General features: G+C 38.7%; 2 protein-coding genes across 2 annotated transcripts; one reads left to right on the forward strand and one right to left on the reverse strand.

Moving 5' to 3' along the window:
• Positions 1 to 2,485: 2,485 nt before the first annotated feature.
• On the reverse strand, positions 2,486 to 6,617 carry smim10l3 (small integral membrane protein 10 like 3). The gene is made up of 2 exons (XM_086289160.1): positions 6,247 to 6,617; positions 2,486 to 4,831 (listed from the first exon to the last, which is right to left on the reverse strand). The coding sequence occupies exons 1-2, from the start codon at positions 6,424 to 6,426 to the stop codon at positions 4,811 to 4,813; spliced, it is 201 nt and encodes a 66-aa protein (XP_086145286.1). The 5' UTR covers positions 6,427 to 6,617; the 3' UTR covers positions 2,486 to 4,810.
• Positions 6,618 to 8,008: 1,391 nt separating this feature from the next.
• On the forward strand, positions 8,009 to 17,856 carry LOC147332544 (ras-related C3 botulinum toxin substrate 1-like). The gene is made up of 6 exons (XM_086289161.1): positions 8,009 to 8,349; positions 9,368 to 9,439; positions 9,966 to 10,083; positions 10,326 to 10,388; positions 15,883 to 16,042; positions 16,139 to 17,856. The coding sequence occupies exons 1-6, from the start codon at positions 8,315 to 8,317 to the stop codon at positions 16,267 to 16,269; spliced, it is 579 nt and encodes a 192-aa protein (XP_086145287.1). The 5' UTR covers positions 8,009 to 8,314; the 3' UTR covers positions 16,270 to 17,856.
• The last annotated feature ends 534 nt before the right edge of the window (positions 17,857 to 18,390 follow it).

Below are 18,390 nucleotides of genomic sequence, written 5' to 3' on the forward strand. Positions count from 1 at the left end.
TTGGGATGTGGTGGAAGAGAAGACTCACATCATGGATGTGAAGCCCAGAAATCTGCAGCAACTGTGTGATGCTAGCATTTCAAGATGGAGCGAAATCTGTGTGGAAGGTTTCCAGAACATGCAGTATTAGTACGGTGTAACTGATAAAGTGATAATGGATATTTCCTAAAATTAAAGCCTTCCTCCATGAAGAAAGAAAAAAGTGAGAATGAAATGAACACACCTTCTGACTGAAACAAACAAACATACAATTAAAGACAACATAGTGCTCAGTAATGTGCATCTCAAAGTGGGTTATGAGGTCAAACACAACAGTCTGGCAAGTCTTGGAGAAGAAGATTTTAGGAGGTTCGGGATATTTTGTTTAATAGTGTTTGTGCAGAATAATAGATTCTGCTGATTAATTGAGCAAAAAGGACAATGGAAAAAATGATCTTGACTTGGACATAGAGACTCCAATCTTACAAAATCATAGTTAAACCAAGGTTGAAGTAACCTCAGTTCTGAATTCAAGTCAAGAAATCTCAAGTTTCCACACCAATAAATTCTTAAAATTAATGAGTAAGTGTAAAGATGTGCGCTGTGCATTAAAATACTGCATTGCAGCTGTAATTGAACCTCTGCCATTTGCAGTGTTATCACTCTTTAACATTCAGTCAAACAACACATGCGAGCTGCTGCACATGCCAAGGGCTAAAACTCTGTAATCCTTACACCACTACCCCCTCTTTTTTAAGGGTACAAATGGTAAAATCAGGGTAAAGATAACCCGACTTATCCACCATCTATAGATCTCTCCCTCTCTCTGCCAGTTCTCTATGATAACCCTATTAAAATATTTCCTCTGGCAAATCCCTGAAAAATAAATCCTCTTTTTTTTTTTTTAAGAAAAGGGGGGCAGGAGGGATGGTTTGTCTGTCACATGGAGAAATACAGTTGCCTTGGCAACCCCTTATGGTTTTACACTGCAGCCTGGCATTGCAGAGCGACTGGCTAGGATAAGTTTACTGGGAACATTTTGCTCTGAAGGAGGGTGTCAGCAGTTTGGAAACTGACTTGAAGGAAGTGCACACTGAAGGGACGTGTCAAATGGATCTGGTGGCTAAGATTGATCCAATGCAAAGACCCACTCCCACTTCAAAAACAGACATTAGTCACACAGGATTTTTTAAATTGATTTAGATCAGAGAACGAGGGAACGGATACATCGTACAAGGGAAACTAAACATTTCCTTCACAGGTGCACTAAATCTGAATAACAGATTTTTATAAAAGATCACAGTGTGGGACTAAATAATCGTGAGCTATATTTATAGTTTTATTAGCCTGTGTCAGCTTCAAAGAGATTGACAGCTCTCAGTGGCCGTTTCCAACAGATAGGAAAGGAATTCAGTAAGCTGCTTCCCCCCTGTGGACAGTGGGCACCACAACACAACACAATCATCACACTTACCCAGCAGAGGAAGCAGGTGTCAAGTATCCAAACAGGCTGGTGGCTTCATGTATGAAATTCAAGGAACCTTTCAACTTCTTGCATGGATTTACGGTGAGATTAAAATGCTATAAAGAGAACAGTTATTAAGCCTTAAACCTTCTTTACCTTCTTGCCCACATGAAAAGCAAACAGCTGTCTGATCACAGCTTTTTATGATGCTTTACAGCAGGGGTGTCAGATTAATTTGATATCTTCTTTATTTCCTCTTACGTGGGCTGAACCAGTAAATACATGGTGTATAAACTATAAACCAGTCACCTCCAACTGAACCTTTATGTTCAGTGCAAAGAAGTCTAACTTTAAAAAAAATGTACAGTTCCTTTAAAATTCACATTTTGACCATCCAGTTAAAGTGGCCGTGAACAGACGATCAAATGTTCCACGTGATAAGCTTGGGCTTACATTCTAAGAAATAAAGGAATTTATTCTAAAAACAAAAACTATCAGTGAATTTACAGCAAATTTTCTCTTTATTACTGTGTAAAAAATTGTACTATAGAATTAATTATTGATACTGTTATTCATTTGAAAACTAACAATTAAAAAAACAATTTTCTTTCTTACTTACCTTTGATATATGATGGATCATCAGTTTACTAATAAAGGACACTTTATCAGTTACACTTTTCTGGTTCTGTCTGGTCTATGTTGACATGATAGCGTCATCGGCTGCTGTAGATTTGTCGGCTACACATCCACGATGACACTCAATCTTCATCATTTTCAACTCAATTCATTGTCATTGTTTCAAATTCATTTTGATCATCAAAACACTTTTTCCTTCATTGTATTTTAAGATTTTCATGTTCTGTTTTAAAATTGTCCACGTAACCAGAAACATAGCAACAGAAAATAAGTGGTTTTGCCACACATGTCGCTGTTTCTATGTGGTTCAAGAACATGCTATAGAAGATGACCTGTTTCTAAAGGACAGTTTAATAAACCCAAACGAGACAACTGTTACCTTTTACTCATAGAAATGGCTCAGAGTCGTGGTGTAATTCGTTTATTTCTCACAGAGTTCATTCATTCTCAGCATTTGCTCTGTAACTTCAAACCCCACTCACACACATTTCACAGAAATAAAAACTTAAAACAGTAATAAATAATTTTGAATGTAACACCTTTCACTAGCATCGATTTGCTGATCCCACTGGTAAGCAGAAACACAATAGAAACGGTGACCACCTGAGCATGAGAGTGAGAACCATTACTGCACTTACTGACTTCTACAACAAACCTGCTGATATCTGATGTATATCCAGTTAAACCCAGCCACAAATGATTAGTCCAGATCATAGAGGACAAACGAAACATTGTGCGTCATGCAGGGAAAAGAACCTCTTCAAATAAAAATGAGATGTTTACTTTATACCTCACACTGAATGTCTATACATGTACGATGCTTGACAAATTCATTAGATGGCCTAAAACCCAATTTTTTTTAGAAATTTTTAAGAAATTGTTTAAAACTAAAAAAAATTGTTATTTGTAAGGCAAATAACAAACTGAAACTACTAAATAGTCCTTATTCACCAATAATAACCAAACAAACAGAAAAACGTAATAATTTGTATGGCCTCCGTTGGCCTTGCATTGTTACTGGCATTGTTTTTATGTACGTTTCCACAGTCTCCTTTGTTACTGAGCTCCAAATAGTTTCCAGCTGTTCCCAGAGACTTGCTGTGGATGAAACTTTTGTGCAATCTATCTTCAAATCCACCAAATCCCAAATTTGTTCAATAGGATTCAAGTCTGGACTCTGATTTGTCCAGTCCATCAGTTCCAGTACTCCAGATTCCTTCTCCTTGGTCAAATACTCTCTGCACAGCTATGAAGTATGTTTGGGGTCACTGTGTTGTTGGTATATGAACTCACGACCAATCAGTTTCAGTCCAGAAGGGATTCCATGACCCACCAAGATGCTGTGGTAGATCTTTATGTTCACGATACTGTCAATTTTCACGAATTTGCCCACGCCGTTTCCAGAAATGGAACCCCAAACCATAATGGAACCTCCACCGTGCTCTACTGTGGGTGCAGTGCATCAAGCATCAAAACCTTCTCCAGATTTTCGGTGATTATTCTGACCAAAGACTTCAAACTCAGACTCATCAGTCCAAAGTACCTTATTCCAGACATCTACAGTCCAGTGTTTGCGCTCCCTGGGTAATCTGAGACGTTTCTGGATGTTTGTGGGCCTCAATAACTGCTTCTTAGCAGCGACTCTCCCCTTTAAGCCCTGTTCATTCAGTCGTCTGCTTATGGTCATTCTGGAGACCTTTTCAGACTCTGCTCTAGAAGCATTTAGCTCTACTTGAAGATCAGCAGTGGTCTTCCTTCTGTCACTGGTACTTAAAATCTTGAGGTGCCGGACATCTGCGTCAGTCAGCTTTTGTTTTCTGCCTCTTCCTTGGCGCATTCTGTAAGTACCGGTCCCTGCAACTGACTCCAAAGCGTACTTGACCACACTGTGAGAACATTTTATGTCTTGTCCTATTTGTCTGAAAGACCATCCGGCATCGTGAAGTACTTTAATGCGGACTCTGTCCTTTTCGGTGAGTTCTCGATCTTTGACCATTTTGAGTCTTCAAACCGAATTCATGTTTTTACACCCAGATTTGAACCGCACACTGGACTTAACGACTCAAACTGAATATTCTGTTTAGTAATGCAAGTAAATAACTGTAATTTGGCACCTTCTATTAAATAAAAATGCTTTGATGTTTTTTCTTTGATGAAACAGAAAAACTGAAGGGCATAAATTTGAAAATTCATGGATAACAATAATTATGTTTTAGCATTAAAATATAATTTTAATTATAGAACGTGCACATACTGGTGGATTAACCATTACAGAAACATAAAAAAGGATTTGGGTGATTACTAATACTGTTAATTTAGGTCAGCTGTACATGTAAGACATAAAGAGAAACTATAAGCTTTCACAGCAACAATCATTCATGCTACAGTCCTCGATATCAGAGAGAAAAGGCGGGGGAAATATCTTCATGCACCTGACGAGCTTCTCCTGAATCGGTGACTGCTGGGCTCTTTCCCCGCTCCATCTGCTCCATCTATCGCCGCTCACCCTGTCTCATATCTGCAGACATCACCGCTTCCCTTCACCTGCAAAGGCGCCGGGCCGTGTAACTGGCGGCAAAAACGAACAGCCACGTTATTGTGTTGGACTGAAGTGTCTTGAAGTGTCTTCTTTCTTCACATCGCTGTGTGTGGTCAGCCGGTGTTTTCTGATGGCTGGAACGTGGCAGTGCACACTATCCATTGTTAAGTGTTAATGCAGCCATTGAAGACTCAGTGGATTTCGATGTGAACCTATAAAGATATGAGAACTCTGTTAGGTAGTGCTAAATAAATAAAAAAAAGAGAAGTAGGATAGGATTTTTGACCAACTTAGATATTTGGTGATTTTTTTTTAAATAGGCTTCCCTAACATTTCCAAAATTTGTCTTGAGTAGTTACTTATATACTTGTTTATGCTCTGCCTGACTCTACTCATATCAGCAGGTTCTTGCTCCAAACACCGTGTTGCTGACAGTGAAGTTGCAGAGTGCCCTCTGGTGGACAGACAATGCAAAGTGTGTTTATCCAATCTCTTCTTAGTATTTTCATCTTCATTTATTATTTTGATATCTACTTTTGAACTGCAGTTATATGAAAAATAAAGTTTTCACAGGACTTTATCCCCTTCAGTGAGAAACTAGGTCACCCTTATCGCTTCCACAGGATATAAGTGTGTAAGTAGCAGCTAGGAGCTGACGATCAGCTGCCCTTGATTAACTGATCATCAGCAAGTTTGACCACTGCATGAAAGCACAGCTTAGATTTGCCAAAGACTTCTGAAACAATGTTGTTTGGACAGACGAAACCAAAGTAAAAACCAACCACAGGATATTAGCACAAACACCTCACACCTGCTGTCAAGCAAGGTGGTGGAGGGATGATGATTTGGGCTTGTTTTGCAGCCACAGGACGTGGATGCCTTTAAGTTATTGAGTCGGTTATGAACTCCTCTCTATAAATCTTCTTGAGTCAAATGTGACAGCTGTAGCTTGGCCAAAATTGGGTCACGCAACAGGACCCAAAAAGGGTAGCAAATTAGAAGCAATATTTTTAATCTGGAGACAGATGAAACCTCAAGTCCCCGACCAGGATATCTGTTGCCTGCTTCAGATATATCAGTTACTGGTCAGCCAAGATGTGTGTATCTTGGAAATAATTTAAAATAAATAAAAATAAGGAACAAATAAATTTTTTTTTTTTACAGTTTCTCAATGTATCGCTAACAAAAGGTAGTTGTTTTGTTTGCATAATATTAACACATTTGGCAGAGTTGCCCAAAAATAATCAACATAATCCATTAAAGCCATTAATAAGCTAATAGATCTTCATTGAAAGTTTAAGGCACTAAAAATGGAAGCCAATAAAATGCTGGTAATAATAAATCGGCACCTCCTTAATTGAGAAAAGTGAGCATTAAAGACAAGATAAAGGGAGAATTTTCCTTGTATTAAGCAGCTTTAGTTTTAAGTACCTGTAACCCTTAAGCTTTAAATGTAGTTAAAATTGATCGTTTATCCGTCCATTAAGGATAAATCTTTTACAACGTGTCGCTCATTCAGGTAAAAGCAAAGGCAGTAATGAATCCAACATGAGGGGCCTTTGCAATCAGCAGCTGTCTCTGTGCCGTTTAGAGGGTTGATGACCGATTACAGCGGCTGAATGATTACCTGTAATCTCACATTAAACATCATAGAGGCGACGAGGTAGACATAGGGGAATCTGATTCGCAGCCGCCATGCGAGATCAAAAAATATCAACAAAGTCCTCGTCAAGCCTTTCGAAAATATTCCGTACGTCCGACCAGCAGAGCCCGAAAACCGGAGCACCAAATATGACAGACCCGCCATACAGCCCAGTCCGTTGGCTGGTTTCCAGGGTTAGTTTGTCATCTGGTAAGGCGAAGCGATGGCAAAGGTGTCACACTTCATATTTATATCACTCGTCGACACCGAGCCCCATTTTTGTCCTTTTTTTACATCGATTGTGTTGGAAAATCTGCTCCACCCCGATAGCTGTTTACCGGGGACTCATTACGATGTGACACACGGAAGTAAGAGTCAATAAAGGGCAACTGGAACCCCGAGGCTAAACTCTCAGGTATATGGTTCTTCATTTTTTTTAAAAACAAAAAAACAAATCACAGCTGAAGTACACATAAAGTGTCATAACTTCATATTCATATTTATCCAGACAGTAGGTAAAAAAAATACAAGACAACACACAAATGCTGTAGTTGCAATGGTTTGTTTTACATTAATAGATTAATATACACAAAGTTTAAATATATAAGATTAAAATTGATTGCAAGTGTGGAAATTATATTTTAGGTCTAATTTTTATTTATGTGAAATTAAGTGAAATGGTCGGACAAAATCATTTAGTTTTTAATTATTTGTATTTGTCCAAAGGCAATAGGTATAGTGCTGATGAGGAAGGAAACCTGACTTCGAAAAGAAACGTCCTTCATCTGAAGAATAATAACACATATATTACTAAGTAAAAATTGAAGTAAAACAAGCAAACAAAAGTGACAAGTGCATGTAAGAAACAAGCCAAATAAATAAACAAATGTGCCACAATCTGAAGCAAGGGTTGGCATTTGTATACTGCCTTTTTTTCATTAGTCTAGCACTCAGAGCACTTTCTTGTTGTGGCTCAAAAATGAGAGTTCCACACTAAATTGATCAGGGCCCAGGTTAACAATGTCTGCCTCCATAGATATCGACCAACAGGGTACAAATGGAAATGATCCTACTGCTGACCAAAGACAAAGGAAGAAGACAGACAAGAGGTATTTTTGGAGCCAGTGAGAGAGAAGAAAATGTGGAGGTGAGAATGGGGAGTGTAAAAGTTCCTGCTCTAATAACAAAACTCTTAGTGAATTACAAACAAAAGCAAAAACAAAGAAGCAATTTATGTTTACTGAGAGATCAGTGGGTCTTGTCTACTACATCCAAATACGATTTTGTCATGATAAAAAAAAAAGTTGGGGTAATCACGACATAAGAATGATCTTTAGGGTATGGACAGATGTCTGGTATGCTTTGTACCACAGAAAAACATGAAGCTGGAGCAGAGAAACCTTTCAAATCCTCTTTTAAAGCTTAGCCTGAAAGACACAATTGAGGGCAAAAATTCCAAACGCCATAGTCCATAGAAATTGCAGGGATCGTGTAGCTGACGTCAGTTCCTCGTTTAGTGTCATTCCATAAATAGTCCCTCCACTTTTTTTTGTATTATTTGTTTTCCCACACTAAATTAAACAATAAACTTTAAATCTGTTATATTATAATACATGTCATTCAATCCTCTGAAATTCGGCTACTTCCGGTTGATTTTTAGGACGAAAGTCTGTGTGGGCGTATGGACCAGTGCACCGGATGTGCCATCTACTGGTGGTGTTGTAGACTAATTTTTTTTTTTTTTTTTTTTTTTTTAACTCAGGGGTGGTGGCCGCTGTTTTGCTTCATAGCTTCCAGATCAGCCTACGAAAGCATGGGAATGTAGGAAGGGAAATTCACGAGTAAACTCGCCGTAAACTGCTCGATAAAGTTAGTGTAAGTCCCCCCTAAGTTGTTTCGCGTCCCAGGAGCTCGGTTGTAGCAGCACAGGTCGGCGGAGAAAGACGCTCGTTGGGACTTTTCACCAGCGAGCAATCCCGGACAAAGGAAAAGAGACTCTAGCTAACGTTAGCTGGCTCCCGGGCTAACTTAGCATTCCTCTAGCCGCGTAGCAATGCAGGCCATAAAGTGTGTTGTGGTCGGAGACGGGTAAGTTCACCAAACCCAGCCGGGTATTCGTTTATATTAAACACCTGTTTATTTTTCTTTACCTTTTAAAAATGTAATTGTAGCTAAAAGACTGTCATCCGAGTAGCTGACGTTAAAACCCTTTGCAACAGATTTCCGAGCGGGTAAAGTTAGCTGCTAATCTTTTACTACCTGTTAATTTTGCCGACATGGGTACTCGCATTTGACTATTATATTTTTATCTATTTATTTAGACTATAGTTTTCATACATTAGGGTTGGTGGTATGAGTAAGTATTGGTAATACAGGCTGGCCAGTGTGCAAGTGGTTGACTAATCTTTCACTCTTAGGTGAGTCAGACATCACAGGGCAGGTCGTACATCCACAGCTTAAATTCAACTTTCGCTATTATTACTTAGGAATTTAGCTTTTGTGTGTGTCTGTGTGTCCATCATCTCGCTGCTGTATTCCAGCAAGTCACTGTTAAAGCTACAAACACAGCGCTTTTTCAGCTTCCCAAAATTTAAGGGCTTCCTCAGCAGCAGGGGATTAACACACAAGCTAAGACAGTGACATTAAGATGTGCTAACAATATGTGGGAGGTAAATGCACTCATAACCGCTTGCTCTGGGTGTGGTAGATACTGCAGCAGCAAGACCCATTCAGAGCCCGTGGCTGTGTTGAATCTCTTTATTTTGCTTTGAGTGTAAGGGGAACTGTGCAGTAGACATGAGGGTAGCATGCTGAAGGGAACCAAGAAAGTTTCATATTTGGCAAATGTGCCTCTACCACTGCTCTCATGTGCTTTATCTTGCAAAAAGAAGAACTTAGAAAATAACACAATTCCGTTTTCCCAGAGTATTACACCAGGGATTTTTTTTGTTGTAAGCAGTGCCGTTTACTGATCTTAACACCATTTGTAGAAATGAAATTGTAATGATTGTTGCTTATGTCAGTATTTGTAAGATCTGAGCCCAGTCACACTTTTTTTTTTTGCCTTCTCTCAATAAATGCTAATCCAACATCTTCTCTCCTACAGAGCTGTGGGTAAGACCTGTCTGCTCATCAGCTACACCACCAATGCCTTTCCTGGAGAGTACATCCCCACAGTGTGAGTATCTGAGACTGCAGCTCAGTGAGTATTTATTTATTTATGTGAGAATAACAGTCAGTAATTGGTCTCCACCCTCCTTACACAATCAATGCATGAGCAAGCATGGCATCTTGTTTTTTAAATATAGTCTTGCAGAGGAGGTTACAATCACAGCATTTAACTGTAACTACACCAGGAATACATGTTACAGGAAGTCAAGAAGAATCCCTGCACCTAATCTGATCCTAGACCAGCTGTGGAAAGTGTTGATCTTTATCGACCTTAACTGTGGCACGAACTGGCTCTGCAGGCAGTTGACAAACAGGCTTTTGGTTCAGCCAGACTTTAAAAATGAGCAGTTGTTTTTAAGAGAGAGCAGAAATTGCAAAAGGGCACGATTAATCAGGGGATAGGTTGATCACCGCGTATTTCTTGTCCTTTTTTTTTTTTTTTTTTTTTTTTTTTTTTTCTTAGTAGTTATATTTCAACAATTTATATTAAGCCTGAAGGGCTTGGCTCATTTGCACTTCATCACTTCTGTCAGGTTCGACAACTACTCCGCCAATGTTATGGTGGATGGGAAGCCGGTGAACCTGGGTCTTTGGGATACAGCAGGACAAGAAGACTACGACAGACTCCGCCCACTTTCCTACCCACAGACGGTACAACAACCACAACAAAAACATAATCAGACAGTGTTGTGCTACAGTTCATGTATTATCCTCCATGCATAAACCAGAGTCTGATTTCTGAGAATGAATGAGGAAGTTAAAAGGAAAAAAAAAAAACAGAAAGAAACGCGCACACCTTTGTGAACACAGGATTCCCCTCCATCCCTTCCAGTATTCTTAACAGGAAGTGATTGTTACAGGCTCTGATTGCTTTGTTTTCCGTGTCTTACCAGGATGTGTTTCTTATCTGCTTTTCGCTTGTGAGTCCTGCCTCGTTTGAAAACGTCCGTGCCAAGGTGAGTAATTGCTGTATGTCAGAACGAGTGAAGGCTGGAAAGGTGTCAGCTTATTTATGTTTCATCCGTCCAGTTTGTGCTCTTGTAGTCTCTAAGTTTGCTTATTTTTTGCCTGTGCTGGACAAGCCACTGTAGATAGAAAATTAATCAGTAAATTTAAATGAAAAAATGAAGGAAAAAATCTGGAAAGTAGAGATGAAATTAAGAGTTTCAGCTTAATAAAACTTTGTTCATTGTGAAACTTTTGTCCTTGCTTGGCATTATACCCTTCAAGGACATAATTGGTTATTTTTAACTCATTTAACTCATTTTGAACTGCTGGGGGGGAAAAAAGACACAATCCCCCATGTCTAGCAGTTATTTCATTTTGACACACTGTATTAACATGGACCCAAAACCACACAACAAACAAAGTGGAGTAGGAAAAAGTTTGATTTGTTTTGTTATTTTGTTGTGAAACCCACAAACAACACATTTCTAAAACTACAAACATACAAATTTAGCAAACAACAGCGTAACATATCACACACAAAATGCCACACAAATTATTCGTACCGCCCCCAAAAATAGCTCCTGTTCACCACAAGACGGAGGGGCACATCACAGGCATGACACTTGGAGAGTGTATCACTCCTCCTGTTGTTCAGCTGGAGATGGGGCTGAGTGATATTAGGAAAATCTAATGTCACAATATTTTTTTGGCTATATCACAATACATGATGTATGTGACAATACAGTGGAACCCCGACTTACAAAATTAATTCGTTCCTGAGGGTCTTTCGTAAACCGAAAATTTTGGTAAGTCGAAGCACCCATTGCGGGTTTTGAGTGAGGCGATGCTGAACGATAGGCTATAGGCTAATTGCTAACTAGAACAACAATACGTCGTTCAAGTGGAACAGCGAAGCGCAAGTACAGAAGCCAAGGGGTTGTCACATGATTCGGAAGGCATTGTAGGCTCAGCCAATCAGAGCCAGCGGATTTCGTTACTCGGGCGTTTTGCTGTAACACGGACAGACATATTGCCGTTCAGTGCCTTCGTAACTTGAATTTCGTGAAACGGGGTATTCGTAAGTCGGGGTTCCACTGTATGTTTAAATAACCTTCAGAAACAGATGTTATTTTCAACCGTATAATGCCTAAAATTGCACAAGTATGCTCATTCAAATCAACAATTCAATATTTTGTTTTCTTTTAATGCAAAAAAATCTGAATGAATTGAAATGTTTTATTTTAATGTTTTGGGTTTTTTTTTTTTTTTTTTGTAAACATCAGTTGCACAGACTTTTTTCATAAATGACAATATTGCGACAGTAAGTCTTTTTGTCATCAACACTCGGCTTTTACAAACGAAAGATCATAGCTACAAAAAAGCAATAGTTAAGAAAAAATAAAACAATTAAAACTAAATAGGTGCTGTTTTGTGCTCGTAACGTATAGAAATTGTAAAATAAAAAATGTAGTCACCTCAAATTACAGAACAAATAGTGACTATGAAAACGACTGACCAAGAACAGTCACAGGTATCACAGCTGGTTTATTTAACACTTTCTTTGGTGTGTGAAGAGATGCTGACATGCCGAATTTAAAACATTTTTAGTTTTGCAGTGGATGATTTGGAATAAATTCTTGGTCCTGTTACCTTTCATGGCAATAGTTTTACAGCATGTTTTGCAAATAACTGCATTTTGTTCGACATCCTCCTTGTGAAATCCAAACCCTCGCTCATCTGAAACTTCTGCTGTCACCATATTGTTCCCTATCTGGTAGTATATGAAGTGCAGTGTGCCTGGTAGAAATGTTTCCTGTTGGAAGAGGGGGAATTAATGATGCATTCACAGCATGTGGGAGAATAAAAACTGACACTGAATTACATGCAGACAGCTTAATTTTGCCACGGCAATCTATACTCGATGGTTACGATAAAGCAATTTTAACCATTGTATGAGGAAAAACTTTCGATAAGTCCACCCCTTAGTGGAGTTAGCGTTTACATTGCAATCTGCCTTTGGTGGCTTTTTAGCTAGCATCTGTGACATTTAGCAGTTGTTTCTGATGCACAAAACAAGAAAAGGGTGTAGACTACACAGCAACTTTCAACTCCAAATGGAAATATTTCACAAACAGCTCAAATTTGCCCGCTTCTTAGTGCCACGTGTTGTCATATATATATATATATATATATATATATATATATATATATATATAAAAATAAATAAAATCCTGTTTTACCATTTCTTCTTGGATCAAATGTGCCGACAGCGTTCAGGAAAAACATGCCTTACATTATTTCATTATAAGTTTGCTTTTACTCAGTCTGTCAACAGAATTTAAAAACTGCTATATAGTTTCAAGTCCACACTTTGGAAAGGCTCAGTGAGGCTGGATCTTGTTGCTATGTTGCTTGTTGCTCCCCCCCCCCCCCCCCCCCCCCAACAAGGGTGTAGCAGTTCTTCAAAATCACAGCTGGGGCACTACCTCATGTTTTTTCCTTTGGATGAGCTGAATAACAAAAAACATTGAAAATTTTTGTTTTTTTTTAATGATTCATTTCATATTTAGATGTTAATAATCACTGTATGTGGTGATGATTGTGCACTTTTGTTCAGATTGGCCCATTCAGTTGAGGAGGAGAAAACAGTTATTTTGCTCTGTTTCCTGTTTACCTTTTACCCAGGTTATCTTTAAATTGTTCAGCCTTTACCAGATTAGCGTGCCTTGGTTATTGGTTATTGGCATTACCCGCTTTGTGTGTGTTTCGCAGTACGGGAAGGTGGAACGCGGTGCAATGTTCTCGGTTTCAGAAGTACATCCCTATTATTCATGTGAGACACACAAGGAAAGTTTGCTACAGTTTGTCTACATCAGCTTAAAGTTAACACAGATAAACTAGAATCATTTCCTTTTGTGAGCAAATTAAACTAAATCAGTTTATTTTCTGAGAAGACCTTGATCTGAGCTTGAGCTTACCATTTAGGGTAATGTGCAAGAACTTTGTGAATATGAAGCTTTTTTTTTTCTTTTCTTTTTTTTAAATTTTTGATGAAGTCAGTGCAATGGTATGTATGTCAACTAAGCATAGCTGTCAATTAGAGCAGGGCGATATGACCAAAAATATTTATCACAATATACATTTGAAAATTTACGATAACGATATAACTGATGGTATAATTGACACTAGACAAAAGACTTTACAACTCCTCAACTTTATTAGTGCAAAAAAAAAAAGAAAGTCAATGTATTTTCACTTAAACAAGCAGCTTTTTTAAGTGCATTAAAGTTATATAAAAAAAATTAACCGTGCAAATGCAATTCCTTGCTGACAGTTAAACCAAAATTTCCAGTGGAAATTGGCCGACACATCCTCAGCATAATCATGTATAATATCCACAAAACTTAAAAAGAGGTTATACACACACAATACGGTAATATTATGTTGAAGCACAGTTCGTATCACTCCGCGAGGCTCCTGCCTACGATAGCCGTAATGCTCCGACAATCCATCAAGCGGTGCGGGTTCGTAGCTTAGCAAAGTCGTACTGAAACATTTGACAGATTTTCGAGCGCCGTGTACCACATAAAATCGTTTCGAGGTCAGTAAACGCAACCAGAATTCATACATAAGGCACACGGGATTATAAGGGGACCTGTCGATTTTCAGAAAAATCGAAGGATTGATTTTAAGTGTGCCGTATTTTCCAAACAACACGGAAATAACGACGGCCCGCTAGCATGCGCTACCAAAAATAGAGCTTTGTTGTGTATCTGACGGACGAAAACCAAACCAGTTCCACACCACTGAAGTTGCAGCATTTTTACAAACCAATTCTGGTTCATCCGTTTCATTTAACGATCCACTTTCGCTCTTCTCATTCTGCGTCGCTGCCATGTGCGTATGTAAACAAAGGCACTGCGCAAGCGCGTTTTATCCATATTCATCGCGATATTTAATTTTCCTATCGTTGCCCAACATTACACTGGTATTACCGTGAACGGTATGATATAGCCCAGCCCTACTGTCAATATGTTGTGCTGTTTGTCCATCTTTAGGGTCTGTTTTTCAGCAGTGTGTTTATTGTGAGACGAAGGAGCAGATTGACGTTAATCTGTTGATTTTGATTAAAATAATTTGTAAATGTTATCAGTTAACCTTTACCTTTGAGAATTTGCTCCTTGCATTAAACCACTGTATGAAAGTCAACGATCTTTGTGCTCCTTGCTGGTCTAAAAATAGTTAACGGACCAATAACATGGAGGCTGGACTACAGATACATTTGCTCAACATTGTGGATATTTTTACACAAACAAGCTGAAGCAGTGTGACAAACCTCACTATATATGCCATGAGTCATATGATTACTTTAGTGCAAAGGGAATGATAAACCACAGGAAATTACTATCTGACTCTGCAGTTCCCCTCAGCTTCACACAGCAACATTGTGTTGCTTTTCTTGCCCACAGCTTTACTGTCTTGGTTCACTTTCACTTCTCTTGCAGTATATGGTAAATGTGGATGCTGTGGGTAGCTGTAAACCCACTTTACACTGCCCGCTCCACACTAAACAACATAGACACGCTGGTTGCAACAAGCTGATGAAAATATCTGAGTATTTATGAGCTGAAGAGACAGTTTTTCAGGAGTTGGTGAAAAAAGAAAATGATACACTTAAATTAAAGAATTGGAAATAAGCACAAGTCCACATAATGAATGTACTGCTGGTGATTTTACAACCTATTTATCTCTAGGCTTGTCATGGGATTAGGCCTTACTCTAAACACATTTATCAACTTGTCACCCGTTTTACCATCTTAAGTTCGCACCAGGTCCACACTAGCCGGTTTCCATTGGGAAGGGGTCTAAGCGACCAACACATTTGCTTTAATCCAAAGTCATTTTAGCTTAGCAATGCTAACCTACTGCTTTGTCCAGAGTTTTCAGAGTGGACGGGAGCAAAGTAAACGGTTTAGAAAGCAAACATTAAGCCTCATTTGTGCTGATAAGAAGCAAGCCTTGGCTGTTTCACACTTCCTCTTGGTGACACACAGCTTGACAGTTGTGTTAATTCTGCCTTCCCCCTTAAATTGCACCTTTGTTTTTTTGTGGTAATATGTATTTGTTTATTCAAGATGTCATAAAGTCACTCTGAGTATTCTGTCATTATCTGTAGAGTGGGCTGAGTTTAACGTCTGGACACAGGCGCAGTGACAGGGCTTAAAGTTAACTATTCAAACTCACATCATCTACAGACAGTTGGGAATCACCACTTATGCCAACGTATGTGCCTTTTAAGTGTGGGAGGAAACCCTCGTAGGCATGATGAGACCATGCAGATGCCACACAGAAAGGCCCTATATGAGTTTGGATGAGCAGAGAAAACTTTCACTTGATTAAAAATGGTAATAAGTCGGAGCTCTGATAACATAAAGTGTTAAAGATGACACTGACTGATCTGAATATTTACACCACTAACTTGTAACTCCTGTGTCTGTGCAGTGGTATCCTGAGGTGAGACACCATTGTCCCAACACTCCAATAATCCTCGTGGGCACCAAACTGGATCTGAGAGATGACAAGGATACCATGGAGAAGCTTAAGGAGAAGAAACTCTCTCCCATTACCTATCCCCAAGGACTGGCCATGGCCAAAGAGATTGGTAATGGCTTCAGTTGTCACTGATCCTTTTCTTGTAAATGGTCATGGAAGACAGATTCAAATAATAAACCAATGCCTTTCTGTTTCCTGTCTTCAGGCTCTGTAAAGTACCTGGAGTGTTCAGCCCTGACTCAGCGTGGCCTTAAAACTGTGTTCGATGAGGCCATCCGGGCCGTCCTGTGCCCTCCACCTATGAAAAAGAAGGGGAAGAAGTGCTCTCTCCTCTAAGACTTCCTTCACTGGAACAGTTACAGGGGAGCATGACCGCTAGTGGTGAGGGTGGCTAACGACACAGGAGAAACACACCAGTATACACACACACACACAGACACACAAAAACAATGTATTTCAGATTCTGTCCTTCTATATGTGTAGCTGCAACAGTTATACCAACCGTTTCCATGAAAACTCCAACATAGGGTCAGGTTTAGGGTAAAAGAGTGTGGACTATTTTAGACCCTAGTTATTTCCTAACAATGTATACTGTATAGACGAGACTGAATTTCTTGAGGCCTTCTAAAACGGATTGGATGTTTTGTAGAACGGACCGTGGAATGTCTTCAACTTTTTCTTCCACTGGTTGTCCAGTTTTTTGGTTTGTTTTTTGTTTACAGTCTTGGTAGTTTGTTTGAAGTGGAAGAAATTTTGCCAAATACACTCTGCACACATGCTGTATTTTAGCCGAAAAGAAATCCTTTGTTCTGTCGTCTCAAACCTTTAAAACACAGCTGACAGTCTGCTGCTGTTTCCCTGCTGTTCATATCAACCATTTAAAAGTCAAAAACTTCACTTTCTCTTTATGAAGGCAGTCGTCACTCCTTGCTATCAACAAACACCTTGAAGTAACAATCTGTGAAATTTAATTGCCTCCATTTTTTTATGTACCATAACCTTTTTGCCAGTAATTAAATTTTGGCCCTAACATGATTCATGTTAATTCATTCTTATGGATCGAATGAAGCCTGAAGCACAGAGAAAAAATTGAGTCTGGGGGAAAAGGTCTGCTGACACCAACAGTGCTACGAATCCCTGAAAAATCTCCAGTATTTTGTGCATTTGGCTCCAATTGGACCTGTTGTGTTTGTGGTATCTTTTTTTCTTTCCTCTTTGCAATATTCCCCCTAGAAGTGTCTCGACTGTATGGCTGCCCAGGAGTGCGAAGCTGAAAACTTGATTTTTGTATTTGGAAGAGAAATATTCAGGTGTTTTGGTGATGGGGAACAAGAGAGCCTTTAATGCTCTGTGGGCATTTATCCGAAACCTTTTTGTGGAGCACATTTGATTTATATGTTATTTTTATTTTTAGCATCACTACTGGCTAAGCAATGTCACTAAAAGAGCATTTATGCCTGCTAATAACAGTAACAAAGCTACTGTCGGTTATGGTGTAGTATACAGTGTACTCATCTTTTTGTTATAATCATGTGATTTGACTATTTTGTATCTTTCTTCACAGAAGTTAGACTCACTCACTGTATTGTTAAACTAACACTATGAATATCTTTTGTTTATTACCTCTGCAGTTAATGCTACTTTAATCTCCCCACAATCCTAGCTTTTTGTAATTAATGCTGATAGCATGTACATGTATCATATACTGAAAACTAAGATTAGAATTTGCTACAGTTATATTTTTTGCCTATTTACAAAATGTATTTGAACTACTAGATCAGGGGTTAAGTACATGTTGCTCATCGGTATTGTATTCAGACTCCAAGCTGTGCTTTAATTCAAGCCAATGTTGTGACTCTTTAGTTTTATGGACAAAAGCTATTGTCACTTTTTGAAAAAGCCAATAAATTCCTGTAAAACAGACTCTGCTCTGCTCGTTTTCCTTTGATCCGAAACAAAAGGGATCCAAGTGCAGTTTACTCAATGCAAGATTATTGCCATACTCAACTGGCAAAATACTTCAGTTAAAACAGCCCAACAGTCCAGCATGTTTAATGTTATATTAAAAAAAGTTCTTTAGGGTTTCTATTGGTCTTTAAATATTTGCCTTTGGATATTTGCTTATTTTCATTCCAGTCCTTTCACCAGACCATTTTTACAGGACATTTTAGTAGATACTGGGATACTTGAGATTTTTAAATCTCAATTAAAATGTTGATGTGGTGTCTTTTAATAGATTAAATCACTTTTAATGCCTGGCCAGGGCACTTTGTTGACTGCCTGTCTAGAAATGACAATAGTCGCAAACAGAGTCACCATTCGTGAAGGTTTGATTGTATTACGGTAGATTGCTTTAGTTTTAGGTAGCTGTACGTATTAAGCTGTTAGTTCCTTTAAACTGAGTTAAAATTCATCTTGTTTCTAACAGATAACAACAAATCTTTTAATATAAATAAA

This window comes from Aulonocara sp. 'chitande type north' Nkhata Bay, linkage group LG4 (genome assembly GCF_057382095.1).
Source record: "Aulonocara sp. 'chitande type north' Nkhata Bay isolate Kocher_YH1m ecotype deep benthic linkage group LG4, A_spYH_male_GT1.1, whole genome shotgun sequence".
NCBI classification, from domain to species: domain Eukaryota; kingdom Metazoa; phylum Chordata; class Actinopteri; order Cichliformes; family Cichlidae; genus Aulonocara; species Aulonocara sp. 'chitande type north' Nkhata Bay.